Below are 18111 nucleotides of genomic sequence, written 5' to 3' on the forward strand. Positions count from 1 at the left end.
GCTTGTAACATATAAGTTTGATATCGCCAACTTCCCTGGAGCTGTTCTGTGTTTTCTTTCTCTGAAGAGCCTAGCATCTTAAGTCCCAAAAGAGAAAGACAGTCTCTACCTCTTTCTTGTTTTTTGTTTGTTTGTTTGTTTGTTTTTGCTGTGTAGCAACTTTTCCTCTGGGAAAGCAGTTTTTCTTCAACTGCAAATCTCAGTCTAAGTCCAATGAATGTAGGATTGATAGAGTCATAAATTTTCAGTATTAAAAAGCAACTACTCCAAGAAACAGTGGCTTATCCTGTCAGCAATGAGTGTGACCAAAGTGAAAGGGACAGCTCTACTGTACTGCCCTCGCGGGTCTGAGGAGTTCCCCTAATTCTTGAGGGACCTTGACTCAGGCCAACCCAGGATTTGTGGCTTTCAGAACAAGCCAGTATGAAGCAGAGTTGAGATCTCATAAAGATACTTGACGTGATGTATGAGAGTTAAGAAAAGGGGAGACATTCCAAAAGAAAGGCATACTCCAGAGCAAGGAGTGTGGGATTAAAGGCGTGCATGACCACCGCCCCACATAAAATATTTTTTAAACCTAAAAAAAAAAATTAAAAACAACAACAAAAATCTGTCAAAGGTACCTGTGAGTCAAAGAAGCAAAGATTCACCGAACATTGGTCCCAGACACTGGCACTGAGTCCTTTTAAATCTTCCCAGCGAGGGCCCTCAGGCCTTGATCCGCCCACCTGTTAACGCAAGACACCAGCTCACCTTCTGGAGCCCTGCGAGCATCATCTGCTCGGAGATCGACAGGCAGCATCGATGCGCTCGGAGGCGACTCCTCGGGCCTGGGCGTCCCCAGCGGCTCCGTCGCGACGGTGGCGGCGGCCATCTTGGCAGTGGACGGGAAGCGGGCCTGGGCGCGGAGCCCCTCCGGTGACTGGTACGGACGGTTCCGCCCGCGGGCTCCCGTGCGCGTTCAGAGGTGACCGGAACCCTGCTGTCGGTACCGCCCCTGGCGTCCCACCTTTGCCCCGGGCTCCGCCCGAGCCTGCGCTCCGGGCTCAGACCCGGTGACTCTGGCCCCGGCCTGCGAGCCTGCGCCCGGGCGGCCCCACGGGTTCCCGGGGCCCGGCGATGGGGAGGGACGCGCTGACACTGCCCGGCCCGAGCTGTCACTAGCCTATTTCGTTTTGCTCTTTCCCAGGGAGTCTTTGCAAAAGGGGAGAATTTGCGGCCGTCTTCTTCACTAGAAATGGCTCATGTAAGTCACACTTGGAACAACGGTGTTTGGAAGCTCAGGTTAGGAAATGGAGGGACGGCTTTATGATGACGTTGGCATAATGGTCGCCTTAATACATCAGCAGTGGGGAGCAGAGGGTGTGAAGTTAAGTTTTTATGATTTAAAAGTAGTTTGGCTCAAACATTCTGTTAAATTCTCGTGTGTTCGTTCCTCCAGTTTCATATTTTATAGACTTAAAACTCAATGCATGACTTCTAAAAGTCATGTCAGCAAATATTTAGAATGTTGTAAGCCCATTACCAAAAACAAACAACAAAAACCTTTGGTTAACCTTACGTTTTGAAGTTATCAGAATAGGAAGTGACCTTTCAGTTTCTACAGAAGTAAAGGAAAAGTTCTTATTCACGCTCACAGACGTGAGTGTAAGTGCCCAGATACTATACACACCCTACCTTATTCATGCTCACAGACATGAGTGTAGATACCCAGATACTATACACACCCTTAGAACATAGATAAAGGGCATAAGAAATAGATGAAGATTTTTATTAGAAGTAACACATGCTAGGGGCTGAAAAGAGGGCTGTTAGGAGCCCAGGCTGCTCTTGCAGAGGACCCAGGCACGAGACAGGTCACAACCCTCTGTGACTCCAGTTCTGGGGATTCAGTGCCGCCTTCTGGCCTCATCAGACCCCAGGCACACATATGTGCACACACATGCCGGAAGACACTTGTGTGCACGCGCACACACCAATTTTTAAGTAGTTTTTTTTTTTTTTTTTTGGAAAGCTTGAAGAAGATGCAGTGCGAGATCTGTGCATAGAGAAAATGGGACTTTGGGGTCACCTAGTGGGAAAAATGTTTACCTTGTGTTTTGAGAGCTAAGTGAAACTTAGATCATCAAAGGTTTGAATTAGAAGGCCAGGCGCTATAATACAAAAACTCTTCCCTGTGCCCTTTAAATGTTAGGGTATCATGTCTGCCTGCCTGAAAGTCAGGTGGGCACGTAGGAGGTGAAGGTGGATCAGGAGACAGTGGAATGTCAGGGAATCCTGAGCGCCGCACTCAGTGGCTTACCTTCAAGTTGTAGTTTAACCAGAGAGAGTAAATGTGGCAGCAGTTAGTGAGGTGGCATTCCTGTTACTGCCAGGTGTTTGGGGGTGTGACTGTAGGGACAGATGTGAAGAGCAGACTACCAGTCTGAGGGAAGGTTCTCGGGTGAGTTTTTCCCGAGCCATAGCCCGCCCTGAATGGGTGTGATACGAAAGTGGCCTATGGACGGAAGTTGAGACTGAATAGAATAGAATGCTAATATTTACACTGACTTCATTTTAAATGAATCCATAGGATGAATTTATTGGAAGATAAAAGTCCTTTGTTAGAATGAAGTTTATAGTGAATACATTGAAATTCTACTGTTCAGATGTCAGCCGTAAGGGTTTTGTGTCGGTTTATGTGTCATAAGTAAATTCAGGGCAGACGTTAGTGTGAAACATTCATAAACATCCAGAGTTATAAAAATGCCCATGACTTAGCACTAACTTGCCACTCCTCTGGTATACCTACTTTAGTCTTTTTTCCTGAAGCTCATAAAGTTTTAATCAAATTTCCCAAGTCGCATGCTTCTCCGTGAAGAGACACATCTGCTTACCTGGAAAGTGCAGAAGGTGCTGCAGCAATGGAGTCTGGACTAGGATGGGATCAGTCAGCCACAAATAGCTGGAACCAACTGTAGACCTCCTCTTTCATGTGAAAACCATTGAGTTCGTCTAAGCCCTGAAACACAGACATTCATGACTGTGTATGATAACTCATGCCTGATAATCCAAGTCAGATGATGTGGACATTTTTTAAATGTAAATAGCCAGCCAGCAAATCCTTGAAGCTTTGTGAGCTGTAGGTTAATGCTGATGTCACAGTGTGCAAGCAGTCATGCACAGCACACAAATGAAAGACTGTGCCTGTGTTACAAAACTATTTCCCAACAATTAGCCATATTGGGAAATCATTTGCATCTTCCGCATTAAACTATTCTAACCTAAGTATGCTGCTAAAGTCTAGCCGTACCTCCATATTTACATATTCATCGATTTTTAACTCAGTCTGGGAAATAAATGTAAGATCAGAAAATATACCACAAAGATATGCTAAATTAAGGAAAGTGAACATTGCTTTTAAACCAAGAGGAAGTAATCGAATGGGAAGTAGTAGCATGGTCTGCAGCAGCTGAAGAAGAAAGGGATCAGAAAGGAAACATGAGGGTCCAAGGAAAAGTCCTGAAGTCTTTGGTTTAAGGACAGCAGAATCTTTCCAGTCACTCTACATTTGTAGTATTTATTAATAAGGCAGCCTTCATGGATTCATCTTTTGACCTTTATTGAAAAAACATACCCATTTATCCCAAAGCAGCACATTGTCTGTTCATGTAGTGCTGTGCTGTGAGGTGAATCTGAAGAACAGAGTTTATTTGGGAGCAATAGTGATTGCAGGACTCACGGCAGGCCAAGCATGGCCATAAGCAACCCAGGCGGAAGCCAAGGGTCAAGGGTTTTCTAATATGACAGGTTGCATAATTTGTTGGATTGCTCTTGGCGCTGTGGATCAACACCAGGTGACATCAGTCCAAAGGTGGACAGGCAGTTACTGGCTAGGCATCCTCATAGACGTGTTTCTACAGTGGCCTTTGCAAGGTTCTGGTTTGGGTAGTCTCTCTGTAACAGTTCCATTTATCAGGTAAACATTCTCCCTGCTTCTTAGCATGGCCTCCTTGTTAGGGTTTGGCATACTTGGCCCCCACTTTAATTCTGAGAAGTCTCATAGTGGGTTGTTTTTTTTTTTTTAATTGTAAGCACACAGTCTGTCACCTAGTAGATGGTCCACAGAGATAGTAAAGTGATGTGCGTTGTTTTTAAAAGATAGAACACAATGGGATGAATTAGCTTACTGCATAAACACGAGACCCTAAATTTGCGTTCACAGCACGTAAAATTGCAAACATAGCAGTACATGCTTATAACCCTACCACCATGGAGAAGGTAGAGACAGGAAGACTCCTGGGACTTGATGGCCAGCACAGTAGCTGCAGGCCCAGTGAGAGACTGAGGTGGAGAGTGATGGAGCATCCTCCAGCCTTCTGAGCACATACAGTACACACCTGTAGCACCAGAGGAAGCCAAGGGTCCAGGGCTTTTAATTTAAAATTAGAGAGGCTGTGTAATTTATATCATACACCATATGTGTGTGCGCACACATACAAAGATGAAACACAGTATGAAGGCTTGTCAGAATTTATTATTTGTCTCCAAATCTGTTGATTTCTGTTGTTACTAGGTGCTCTGTAACAGGGCCAGACTGGTTTCCTATCTGCCTGGATTCTGTTCTTTAGTGAGAAGAGTTATCAATCCAAAAGCCTTTTCAACTGCAGGGTCTTCAGGGTCTGATGAGTCTCATGTGGCCACTGCACCCACGGATATATGTAAGTAAAAGACTTAACTGCTTTTATTATACTGTAAAACCTTTTATATTGTATTTTCTATAATGGTTTTTCTTGGAGCTTTATATTTTTAAACTTTTGTTTGTTCCATTGAAAATAAAATAACATTCTACCTAGATGTATCAGAATGTTAAAATATTACAAAAAATAAAACAATGTTTTTTATAGGAATATATCCTAAGAAACACATTGTAATTGAAGATATTATAACTTAAGAGTGGGAGGGAATGGCTGGAGAGGACGGAGGGCAAACTAAATCAGAATCTAAAATAAATAAAAAAAATTTAATAAAAATAAGCACATTTGATATGCTTAATATCCTGCTCACTCATCATAGTTAGGCAGTGTAGTATGCTGTGTATCCCATGACTAAGAACTAAAGTTCACTGCCTGAATACAAGAGAGATTATTGTATAGCATGTTGCTACCCAGAGAAAATATCAAAAGTCAATATTCAGTGCATAGTGCTGTCTTACTGTCATACAAGCTAAAACATACTAAAGTGAGCCATTGGAAGGAAGTCCAGTGTTACCCACACTTGGCTTCACAATTTCTAGGGGGTTTTTGTTGTTGTTGTTTTCTTTTGTTAAGATTTTGTTTTTATTTTTATTATGTGTACATGGTATGTGAGTGCAGGTACTTGCAGAGGCCAGAAGAGTGTTCAGTCCCTGGAAATGGAGTAAGGGCAGTTGTGGGCAGCCCTACTTGAGTTCTGGGAACTGGACTCAGCTCCTCTGAGAGCAGGATGCACTCTCGGTCTCCAAGCCATCTCACCAGTCCTCTGACACACAGTCTTCCCTCAGCCAGGTCCCTGATCTTGTCAACTATTGCTAAGTCACTTAGCAAGCACATGGTATGTTTATTAAGAATTTGTTGAGTAATTTGGCCAAAATCTCCAGTGCTTCTTTTAATCTGATTTTTGAATCACTATCATACCGATCATTCTAAGGTATTTAAATTGTTACTTTCTTGATAAATATTCTTTATTAGTTCTCTCAGCAGCAGTTTCCAAATTATAAGTCCTTGTCCAAGAGGCTGGGTGGTGGTTAGAAAGCTTTGAGAAATTCCACATTCCATACCTGAAACTCATAATGCATGCCAAAATACCAAAGGCTTTTAGAAGCTTAACCTCATGTGTCCCAAAGGTATAATACATGGAATTCTTGTTCCTTCAAGAACTTTACTTCAGTTTAAGTTCACCGGACCATTCAAAGCCTACAGCTTCCCTGCACTTTGTTTTGTTTTTAACAGCTGACTTCCCATTTATATCACATGAAGACTAACAGTCCATTTGATTTCTTTCAGGCTCCCGAACAGTGTGGCCTGATGAAACTATGGGACCATTTGGCCCTCAGGATCAGAGATTCCAGCTTCCTGGGAATATGGGCTTTGACTGTCACCTCAATGGTACTGCTTCACAGAAGAAAAGCTTGACCCATAAAACTTTGCCTGATGTTTTAGCAGAGCCTCTTTCAACAGAGAGACACGAATTTGTAATGGCACAATATGTGAATGAGTTTCAGGTTGGTTAACATTGTTGCTCTTAATAATGCTGTGTTACTTTTTGATTACTGAGTACAATAATTTTATTGAAAGGGTAAAAAAAAAAGTATATACACAAGCAGCATAAGCAGCCTTCAAAAATGTATTTGCACTGTTCAGTTTACATGTTTAAATCATAATCTCTATTAAATACTTCTTCAAAAATACATTTTTGGTAACTGCTTATTCTGAATGTGACTAATTTTTTATATTGCTAAAGATTAAGGTTTCTTGTTTTTTACTTCTAAAAATACTGGTTAGGGGCCTGTCATGATGTCACATGGTGCCTGTAATCCCAGCACCTGACCAGTGAAAGGAGGAAGATCTCTAGGTTCAGGACATTGTGAATTTCAGGCCACCTGGGGCAATTATAATTTGTTGATAGACTTAGTTCCTGCTAACTTTATATTTCTCTAGTCCTCTTAAGAAATTTTTTGACATCTTTGATGTTTTTCATATATAGTCAGCTAAAAAGAAAAACAGTCTAAATATTGATTTTTTTAGAGGGGAAAAGAAGAAAAAATTATTTTCAAGGGATTAGAGGAGGTTTTTGAAATTTTTTTCTTTTTTTTTTCTTGTGTTGTCCAAATGTGTGTGCAAGTATGCTTGCTCAAGAATGGAAACCAAAGTTCATAGAATATGTTAGCTGCATCTTCTCCACCTTATTCTTTGAGGCAGGGTGTGTCACTGGATCAAAGCTTATTTTGGCAAGGCTGGCCAGCAAGGCCCCCAACACGAGGATACAGATGTGTATGCCTCCTTGTCTAACTTTTAAGTGGGTACTGGGAATACTTGCATGAGGGGATACCTCCTGAGCCCCCATGTTACCGTTGCTTAAACTGGAGTTGCACCATTATTTGTGGAAATAGAAGGCTACATACATCTCACAGTTTGGGTCATACTCCTAAGATGTAACATTGCCACACAGAGTTAAGTAAAGGTTTTTTTGTTTGTTTGTTTGTTTGTTTTTTATGGCAGTGATGACTTTTTGTTTGCTTTTAAAGATTTACTTTTTAATTATGTGGCATATGTGTCTATGTGTGGGGACATGCACATGAGTCAAATGCCGATGTAGTCAAGAGGTGTCAGGTCTTCTAGAACTGGAGTTACAGGTGCTGGGAGCTACCTGAAGTGGAACTGAACTCCAGTCATCTGCAGGAGCAATTATGCTCTTAGCCATTGAGCTATCTTGGCAGCCCTTGTTATTTATTTTATAAAGCTGTATTATTTGGTACACAAGTCTCTCAAAGTATGAGCATTTTTAGATGACAGGACACATTGGGACATCGTTGGCTTCCTGGATCTCTTTATATTAGATGATTTTTGCTTATTCTTCTCATTTCTTTGTTCTTCTCCATACTAAATACTTAATCTTTTCCACAAATTCTATTGTTAGTCTTCTCGTTTAAGTTCCTCTTTAGTCACTAGCTCATTGGCTTTAAGTCTTTATAATTCCTAGCTCAGTATTAGTTCTGACATTTGCCCCCGGCTGTTTTTATTTGTGTATCTGGCAGGTCCCAAATTTTGCATTTAATACTGAAGTGGTTCTTTAATCCCCTCAAACTTTGTCCTTATTCCTGTCTGATCAGTCATGTGCATAGTATAGCTATCTTTCCTCTGCCCTTAGATAAAATTAGAGGACCATCCTTGCCTCGCTCTGCTAGCATGTTCCACAAATAATTTCAAAATCACATTTCTCCAATCTGTGAATTTATTCCTAAGTTATTGTCCTTTCAACTCTGTCAGACTTCAAGAACTATTTCTTTTACCTGCATTTTTAGGAACGTTATAACATAGTGGACTAGGAAAAGAGGATAAATCTGGGTCTAGGTGTTGACACTTAGCTTGTGACTTTAAGAATGTCATTTAACCTTTGTGTCATTTAACCTTTGTGTCATTTAACCTTTGTGAGCCTTTGTTTCTGTATATTTTCAGTGAAAGCAGAAACAATGCAGTCCAGGCTGCTGCAGGCTCTCTGACTTGTTGCACCGCTTTCCTCCGGAATCCCTAACCTGTAAACAGTTCCATCTATTACCTATTACCACTGCTTCAGCTTTTCCTCATCCCTGCTAGCAACATTCTTTCCTCCAGAACTCCATCCCCAAAAGCTTTTTTCTCATTCTGTAGTGATTTCACATTGAATTAGTTTTTTTGTAAATGCTGTTTTTCCCTGTTAGATCTATTTGAGAGTAAAAGTTGGATTTTCAAAAGTACCTTATTTTTTAATGCTGTCTACTCTTATCAAAGGGCCTAATATATTGTAAGCCATGGCTAAATTTCAACTGAATACCTACCTCTAAGCCCTTCCTGTGGTTAAAACTATATTATTTGACCATTTTTTAAAATTAGCTTCATACCAATTTTACAGTAATGTGATGTCATGTAAACATCACAAAAGATAATTTTGTAAGGTTTTTATTATAATATTTTATCCTGCTCTTATCATATCCCAGAATGTCTGTATATTTATATATTTTTCTTACATTTTCTTTTATTTCTTTAGAGCTTTCAGAATTTATACTATTTTTAGTGTGAAACATTACCTTACTTTCCATTAGAACAATTTTGTAAAATATTTTAACTTAAATTCTTAACGAATATTGAACTCAAGTTTCCCTTTCATCCTTGTCATTGTTTCCACAGAGTAGCAATACACCTGCTGAACAAGAAATTAACAGTGCAGAAACTTACTTTGAAAATGCCAGAGTGGAGTGTGTGATCCAAACATGTCCAGAACTGCTGCAAAGAGGTATCATACTTGCTGCATTGAAACACAAGTGTGTATTAGATAATGTTAGTAATGTCGTCGCATGCTTAGATGGACCCAGCACTTCTCAGGCTCTGTGTGCTGGTCTTTATTGTGTCCTGTTGGGAATGATTGCTTGTCCTCTGATGTCTGAACTCGTTTCGGTTACATAGCAATAATAAGATTCATAGTAACTTTTCCTTAAATTGCATATTTCTACTCTGGTGTGACTATTGTAACTAATTTTTTCATAAGTTTGTATATAATTTGTAAAGAGGAATCTTTGAGAATTTCATGCAGTGAATTTTGATTATATTCATATATATTCATTTCCATTTCTCTCCCTTTTGGAGGATCTACCACCACCTCCCTGGACTGTTCCCATCCCAACTCCATATCCTTCTCTTTTTCAAAAATAAACCATGGAATCTATTTAGTGCTGCCCATGTACATCTGGGTGGGGGCCGCTCAGGAGAGCATGGTCAACTTACTATGAGTAACACCCTTAAAAAAAACTGACTCTCCTTCCCCCAGAGGCCATCACCTGTTCCATAGCTCCTCAGTTAGGGTTGGGGACTTGCTAGCCTCTCTTGGCTTCATGCTAGAATGTTAGTCACCGTCATCTTGTGCAGGTGTTCTGCACAGCTGCTGTGAGTTCATAAGCACAGAAGGTTCTGCATGTCCAGAAGATAGTATTTCACTACAGTTCTTTCTGAGAGCTGGTGTGATACAGATGTCATATTTGTGGCTGTTTGCTCTCCAGTCACTTACCCTGCACTTTGACCTGTTGTCACTAAACTCCTAATGATAAATTGTTTTGAAAACCATGTTAGTAGTAAAGCATGGGTGGGTGTAGTATAGCTTAACCTAGCTGTTGGCGTTGCTGTTTCAGCTCATCCAACAAAAGTGCATTCCTTGTACTCTTCAGAAGTAGTGTACACTGGGAAGACTGCCTTATTTTCATCTTCCTGAGTAAGCTGTCTTTATGAACTAAAGCTCTTTGTGAAAAGCTAACTGTTTTCTTCTTGGGCTTTACATTCTTATTTTTAGATTTTGAGTCACTTTTTCCAGAAGTGGCTAATAACAAACTAATGATTCTGACCGTGACACAGAAAACTGAAAATGACATGACTGTTTGGAGTGAAGAGGTGGAACTTGAAAGAGAGATGCTCTTGGAGAAGGTAAGTCCTCCAGTTTCCTAATAACTTAGTGCTGTCGTATTTAAATGTCACTACACCAGTTGTAACCGCATATTATGAAAATCCATTCTAAGAGACTAGAACTTCAGTGGACTTCATAGCTAAGTTAATAATCTACATTGAGCTTATTTTAGATTTAGACTGTTATTCTATATATAGTCAGCCTGTTTTATTAACCTGCCTTTAATAGAATAATGTAACAATGATCTAACTTGCCTTGGGTTTCCCAGGTAATCAACTTTTACAACTTAAACTGTTGCATAGCTGTAATCTGTTGTGTACTCTTTTGTGCCCATGACTCAAAATATTGAATATGTGTATGTTTGTGTTGTGTTAATCATTTGCTAAAAGCAGCCAACAGGTTGGAAGCAACTTTGTACAATAAATATTAGCCATAAATTATGGAAACAGAGTGTGAAAATTTTTTTCAGATTTATTTTATTTATTATGTATACAGTGTTCTACCTGTGTATATGCCTGCACTGCAGGCCAGAAGAGGGCACCAGACACATTATAAATGGTTGTGAGCCACCATGTGGCTGCTGGGAATTTAACTCAGCAGTCCTAGAAGAGCAATCAGAGCTCTTAATCTCTTAACCATCTCTCTCCAGTCCCCCATATGGATATTATTAAATGAATGTTTGCTTTTCTGAGTGCTTCTGGGGTATTCGTGAACATTTTAGTTTTGTTTATTTCTTTTCTGAATGTTTGTAAATTTCCAATTTTTCTAAAATCTATTATTCTGTCCCTCTTGCATCTCTACACCTCTATAGAATAGCAAGTAATGAAAATCACACAGTCATCTCTAAGGAATAAAGAGTAACACTGAGCAATGTGACAGGATAAAATACATTCTGCATCTTTTTTCTGCCCTTTGCTTTCAACTGAAGATAGGTTTTGACACTAATATATATTATATTTACAATGTAGATAAACATTTATTTATATGTAGATATATTTTATTATAAAAATCTGCATTATATTATAAGTAAACAAAATTTTAGGTTATTTTAAAATTTCCTTTATGATTTATAAATTGAAAATCCAATTTTGCTATTACTGGCAAACAGCTGGGAAAATCAATATTACATATATTTATGAGCACTAATCCCCATAGACTTCTAGATAGAAGATGACTGAATTACTATCATTTTAAATTTTGATAGATGCTGATGATATGCCTACCCCCCAAATTAAGATAATTTAAATAATACATATGCTCTGACCCTAGCTTACCTTATACCATAGCATTCTTCTTATCAATCAGATAAAAATCTCAGATAATTACTTCTATACATATATATTTAATAATTTAAAACTATGTAATAATTACCTTAAAATTGACATTGGATTATGTGAATTTGTCTATAGGACAAGAAAGAGTATTCTTCTCTATGATAGATTCAGAATGACTCATCTGAGTGCCTTAGCTCACTCTAGTTGAAAAATCCTTACTGATTTCCATGTAAGACAATGTTAAAATTCTGTTACTTTGGGGAGGGGGGGGTTAACCAGATGGTTCTCTTTTTTTGTGATAATATAGTTTACATTTCAGCAGTATTTTAAATGTACCACAAAGCACTTACTAATACATGCCACTGTGATTATATTTTGTTTGTGCTATAACAAATAAAGCTTGCCTGAGGATCACACCTTTAATCATAACACCTTGGAGGCAGAGGCAGAAGGATCCCTGGGAGTTCAAGGCCACCCTGGGCAGCAAAGAAAAACTAAGCCAGGCAGTAGAGTCTCAAAGAAAAACAGCCAGGCAGTAGAGACTCACACCTTTAATCCCAGTACTTAGGAGTCACGTGCCTTTAAACCAAGCCCTAAGGAGGTGGAGTTGGAAAGAGATTGGGTGGAGATACAATGGGAGGAGATAGGAGCTTAGAGCATTCAGTCTGAGGACTTGTAGAGAAGGGCTACCCCATTCAGTCTGAGTATTTTGTAGAGGTAAGAACAGTGACTGGCTGCTCTGCTTCTCTGATCTTTCAGCTTTCAGCCCCTACTATCTGTTTTCATTATTAAGACCAGTTAAAATCCATGCTGCATGCCATAGTGTTTTAACAGATGTAAGTATATTATACACTAACTAAAATGGAATTAAATAGAGGTATTTGACATTCAGGCTGGGTGTAGTGGCCTACGCCTTTGATCTCGGCACTCAGGAGGCAGAGGCATGTGGCTTTCTGGGAGTTTGAGGCCAGATTGGTCCACATGGTAAGTTTCAGGCCAGCCAGGAAAACGTAGTGAGAGAGACCATATGTAAAAAACAGACATACGTTCAGATTTAAGAGGATTTAAGTAGGCAATAACTAGCAGACAACTTATTTACACATTAAAGGCTTGACAGGTGGATAGTTCCCATCACTTGTTGAGCAGCCACAGGGCTCATTCTTAAGCATCACATAGTAGTGCTGGTTTCTGATCATCTCAAGATTCTTATCTAATTTGATACTGAGTCCAGTATAGTTCTTTCAGTTTCCTATGGTGGGTTTTGACTTTCAGCTATGTTGAGAGGTGTAGCTTATTATCATGTCCTATTCTGATCTTTTCCAGCAGATGTCACTGTTTGTCTTTGATGAATACATATCGTAGAAATTTGCTGGTGCTTGTAATTATATGAGATTCTTTTAGTTAACCTTTGTACATGCTTGGTTGTATTGTTTTGTTCTTTTTAGTTTTCATTAAGTTGGAATACAATCAAATGACTTGAATTTTAAGACTTAGCAAAGATTATGAAATACATCAACAGAAATTAATGTTGAATGTGGGTGATAATCTACAGAATAGAGCATTGTTTATTATATGTCACCAGTTTACAGGTGGATATGGAGAAAAAAGTTAGCTTAGGTGCTATGCCTCCATAGGAATCATTAAACTTTATCCAAAAAATTACAATAAATGTAGTTCTGAAAAAATAAAAAGTTGTGGCAAGTGAAATTTACAGTAAGTCTGTTTGACTTACAAGTGACCCAGCCCTCAGAAGGGTAAGTTCAGAGACCTCCAGCCTGCCATGTGCCCAAGCAGCATTAGTAGACAGAAAGTAGGCATGAAGTCCAGAAACGCTATGGCTGTAGCTCTGAATTTGCCTTACTGAGCACGGCGATCAGTTGGCAGCCTGAGAGTGAGCAGTGCTCAGGCCTGTGTTGTGAAACAGACTCCTAAGTTAGGCTGGACTCAGGCTCTTAGTTGTAATATGTTCTGAGTCAAAATGGGAAAGCAGCTTCAGGCCAAATTTCACAGTCTCTTTATCTAACTTCCTTTCTTGGACTCTGATACAGATAACGGCTATTGAAAGCTGAACAGAAGGCTTTGGCCATATAGATAGAGGGGCTGAAGAAAGTAGAACAAGGTTACTGATTCTTTTTTTACAGAGTTAGAACAGGGAGGAGTTAATTATCATGCTGACTCAGGTAAACTAGGGCCTTTCTGATTGGTTGCTGTCAGTCTTCTGGCTGTTTCTGAAAGCTGACTTGTTTAAATTCTGTTTGATTACTAACTAATTAGTGACAGTAGCATGAGTAATCCCATTCCGGCTTGATCTCGTCTGTCTCATTAGTACCGTCATCACAGTGGCCTCCTGTAAACTTTAACAAGTCCCAGGCACAGTCATCTTCTTTATGCAATGGTAAGAGCAGAGCCCGCACTTTGATTACAGTGTATTTATATGCCTATGATAGAGCTTACTGTAGGTGAGTGGCACATTCAAAGATTAATAGTAACTACTAATGCTGCAGAATGGCAGAAGTTGGCAACGAAGCTTTGTGAATACGGTCTCTTTTTACTTTGTTTTTTTGTTTAAAGGAAGTTTTTCTTTGATGTGTGCTAATTGCAAGCATCATTGTCTCTGCACGGTGGGGTTATTATTAAGGAAATCAATGGTTAGTCTGCAGTAATTGGGCTACTCCACAGCTTATTGGATAATCAAAGCAGGTCTAACAGGGGGGTAGCATTTGGTTTGGATACACTGATCCAAAAGATGATCCACATCCCAGGCTGGCCAGATGTTAAGAGATTTTATCACACTGCTCAGAATGGCTTGTCATTTAAAACTTACAAATTAATTCATTATTTCTAGAATTTTCAGATTAGTATATGCCTTGAGGACAGTTGACCACAGCCAAAACCATAAAAAATAAATTCACAGATGGGGGACTTATGTATTATGGGCATCTTAGGCAATCCACTTCAGCTATAAGCTCTGCGTTACATTGCTAAAACAACCATAGACATTAAATACATTCATGGATATGGCTATATATCAGTGAGCTGGATTTGCTCCAGGGCTGTAATTTGCTGGTGTTTGGTGCAGAATATATTCTGCATTTCTTTTTTGTTTTGTGTTTGTTTGTTTGTTTTTTGAGAGAGGGTTTCTCTGTGTAGCTTTGGTGCCTGTCGTGGATCTACCTCTTGTAAACCAGGCTGGCCTCAAACTCACAGAGATCCGCCTGCCTCTGCCTCCGAGTCCTGGGATTAAAGGTGTATATTCTGCATTTCTAAATCCTGGACATTGGAGCCAGTGTTAGCTGAATGTCAGAAGTGCTGTGTCTCTTCACTCTTGATGGGCCAGAATTCTGTGTGTCCCCTGCATATTACAAGTTTTACAGTGTGAGAATTTCCTAGGCCTGTTAGAATCTTGCCTCTTTCTTACTTGGCTCAGTTTTTTGCTAAGCAGCCAGGGTGCATTGCTGTATAGGTTACTGGGATCCTGTTTTGTTTCGGCCTCTTTACAGTGCTCTGCCAGACAAGTCCAAGGGCTTCAGGGGTCCAGAATTCTTACTTTGCCTCCTAAACACAGTGACACTATCTCCTGGCTTGGAATCTACTCTCTCCTAGTTTACTTTTTGTTTCTGCAAGTAACTCCAACATTGGTGACGAGTTAATTTGGTTTACATGTCCTGGTCACAGATGATCGTTGAAGGAAGTTAAGGCAGTTGTTCAAAGCAGGAACTGAAGCAGAAGCCATGGAGAAACACTGATTACTGGCTTGCTTTCCAAGTCTTGTTTTGCCTGCTTTCTTATATGACCCAAGACCAACTGTTCAGGGATGGCCTTACCTGGAGTGGGCCAGATCCCTCCATGTCTGTCATTAATCAAGAAAATGCCTCCCTACAGGCCTCTGTAGGCTAAGCTGATGGAGAAATTTTCTCAGTTGAGATTTCCTCTTCTCAGAAGACCCTAGCTTGTGTCAAGTTGACAAAAAACAAAACAAACAAAATGCCTTAAATAAAAGGTCTCTACAGATAGACATTTGCTTCCATTTTCTCAAAGACCATGACTTTTTCACATAAAAAATAGTTGTCTTACATATTTTGGTCACTGTTCTAGCTTTCAGCAGGATACTGAGATTGGGTTTATCTCTTTGTGGTGACTAGAATGAAGGCTGTGCCTTGGGTTTTTGGCATCCATGATGCTCTTCTTGTCCGCAGTGCAGTCTGGACTTAAACTTGCTACTGACTTTTCAGTACTTAGTTGTGATCGACACATACACCATAGATATTAAGGCTAAAATCCTGAGCTGTACATGGTATTTAGCAACCATACATATCATGTGTAAAAGACACACAAATGTTTAGTGAAAAGTGGGTATCCTATTGATTTCCTCTGCTCCACCTACCTGTATTCAGATTTTGTTGTTTTGTTTTACCTCAGCTGCTAGTGTTTAATCCTAGAGCCTAGGGCAAGCTATACAATAAAATGACATTTAATTTTAAACATAAACCAATTGGAGTAATGCTGGGTTGGCACTGATGTTATCTTCCTCTGCAGTTCATTAATGGTGCTAAGGAAATTTGCTATGCTCTTCGGGCTGAAGGATATTGGGCTGACTTCATTGACCCATCATCTGGTTTGGCAGTGAGTAAATGCATCTTGAAAGCCAGTTTATACGAAGTAGATACAGTTCTTATTATAAAATTATAACTCTCCTATTGGCAAAAAAAAATCTATTACAGTCCAGTATATTATCCAAAGAAGGATTACTGTTATATCCCTTGGTTTCACAATTCTAGAACTTACAGCACTGTTTCTGTTAATAGTAATGAAACAGAGGTGTATGTTTATTATTTGTAAGCTAAAACTTAGGAACTACTGTGGTCTAGTCTAGTTTCTTAAAAGACAAAAGTATTTTGAAGTTAAAATATAAACTGTAAAAAAAAATTACAGAAGTAACTTTTTGGAAGCTTTTATATAGTAATGGTCACATACTTCAATTGTGGGAAGTAATAAAATCATTTTTAAAGATGTATTTATTATGTATATAGTATTCTCTCTGCATGTTTGCCTGCCCATCAGAGGTGGGCATTAGATCTCATTATAGATGGTGGTGAGCAGTCAAGTTGTTGCTGGGAAATGAACTCCAGATATCTGGAAGAGCAGTCAATGCTCTTAACTTCTTAGCCATTTCTCCAGCCTCATAAAATAATTTTTTAATTTTAAAATAGAAATATGTACCTGCTACTTCTCAGAGTCAAGTAGAATGTCATTGTGACTAGAAGACCTGGCTTTTGTCCCCTTTTCTAACAGTGATGGAGATGATTCATAGATAATTCTCTGAGATTTTGTTCATCTTTAAAGCTTGTACAATGCTATACATTCAGTTCTAGGTAATTTGAAATTTATTTGATAATTCATTTTCCATTTCTAGCATGCATAAGAACCGGGGAGGGTGTGCTAGAACAGTTTAGGTATTGCATGTGACCTTTTATTGGATAAAAAAATATATTAAACACATAGATACACTTGGATTTATATAAATATTCCTGTAATGTCTTTTTTCCTAATGAAAATATTACTTCATTTCTTATTTCTTCTAGTTTTTTGGACCATATACAAACAACACGCTTTTTGAAACAGATGAACGTTATCGGCATTTAGGATTCTCTGTTGATGACCTTGGCTGCTGTAAAGTGATCCGTCACAGTCTCTGGGGTACTCATGTGTTTGTAGGAAGTATCTTCACTAATGCTGCAGCAGACAGCCATATCATGCAGAAGCTCAGTGGAAACTAGCCATGCCCTGTGATTATTCAGCTCTGTCTGTAATGGAGTGCTCTGTATAAACACTGTTGAGGAACTCAGCTTCTATGGGATTCTGGTTTTAGGTATTTATTTCATCATTTATGGGTTTACATTGGCAGGTGGCTTAGATTGCAATATTGCAAATGCTACTCATATTCTGGAGTATGTGTTGAACACCCCCACGTTCTGCAGAATGTGGTCATCTACATGTAACCAGGGTATGTATGGTCTCTTATTGTTAATTCTCCCCTTTATTGGGAAAACCTTATTAGTTTAATTATTTTTTCCAAAAATAAATCATACATTTGGCTATGATAGCTTGTGTTTCTTCATTTCAATAGTTTAAAAATGCAGCTATTTAACAGGTTAAAGAAGTACAACGTTAAATTTTAAGGGTTTTTTTAGTATTACTATTGGTAATTCTAGATTCATTATAAATTTACTTTTCTAATTTATTTTTCTCAATTGCTAATCAAACTGGCCCAAGTTTGAGTGCTATTTTCAAACAATGTTAAGCAGGAAAAAAAATAGTGAAAAATAGTGAAAGTAATATATCTTTTATGTATAAAGGTATATCATTCTTATACTAAATTACATTTCTTAACCATGTAGTTAAACAGGTAAATATAATTATTTTCAGATTAATTGATGCCTCAGCTCCAAGTCATAACCCTCACTCCATCACTCCAGAGATGCCTCATTCTCTGTTCTGCAGAGCTTATTACACTGTTTCGTTATAACTTTAAATGAATTGACTTTCATTGCTGAGGCTTCTGCCAATCTATAACTTGCCTCAGGTACCCATTTCAATGTGTTTACTTACACAAGAACATAATTGTACAGTATTAACCGAATAAGCATAGCACAGCTCACCTAAGATCCAG

At 39.0% G+C, this 18111-nt stretch overlaps 1 protein-coding gene and 1 long non-coding RNA gene across 6 annotated transcripts in view; one reads left to right on the plus strand and one right to left on the minus strand.

Moving 5' to 3' along the window:
- LOC126500220 (uncharacterized) overlaps positions 1 to 741 on the minus strand; it is a 301499-nt gene extending 300758 nt beyond the window's left edge. For all 4 annotated transcript variants that reach the window (XR_007591280.1, XR_007591279.1, XR_007591278.1 and 1 more), the window contains exon 1: positions 624 to 741. This is a non-coding gene — a long non-coding RNA (uncharacterized lncRNA). The remainder of the gene's footprint in view (positions 1 to 623) is intronic.
- An 89-nt stretch (positions 742 to 830) lies between these two features.
- Mmadhc (metabolism of cobalamin associated D) lies at positions 831 to 17542 on the plus strand. Of its 2 annotated transcripts, none has more exons than XM_050139922.1 (8): positions 831 to 967; positions 1190 to 1246; positions 4556 to 4700; positions 6024 to 6241; positions 8904 to 9009; positions 10057 to 10187; positions 15978 to 16064; positions 17024 to 17542. In XM_050139922.1, the coding sequence occupies exons 2-8, from the start codon at positions 1238 to 1240 to the stop codon at positions 17216 to 17218; spliced, it is 891 nt and encodes a 296-aa protein (XP_049995879.1). In that variant the 5' UTR covers positions 831 to 967; positions 1190 to 1237; the 3' UTR covers positions 17219 to 17542. The 2 variants fall into 2 exon arrangements, with proteins under 2 accessions (XP_049995879.1, XP_049995880.1); XM_050139923.1 differs by having other exon boundaries at positions 847 to 925.
- Positions 17543 to 18111: the final 569 nt, after the last annotated feature.

The sequence above is a fragment of the Alexandromys fortis genome, unplaced genomic scaffold (assembly GCF_014885135.2).
Source record: "Alexandromys fortis isolate MF-2015 unplaced genomic scaffold, M_Fortis_MF-2015_v1.1 scaffold_33, whole genome shotgun sequence".
Classification (NCBI taxonomy): domain Eukaryota; kingdom Metazoa; phylum Chordata; class Mammalia; order Rodentia; family Cricetidae; genus Alexandromys; species Alexandromys fortis.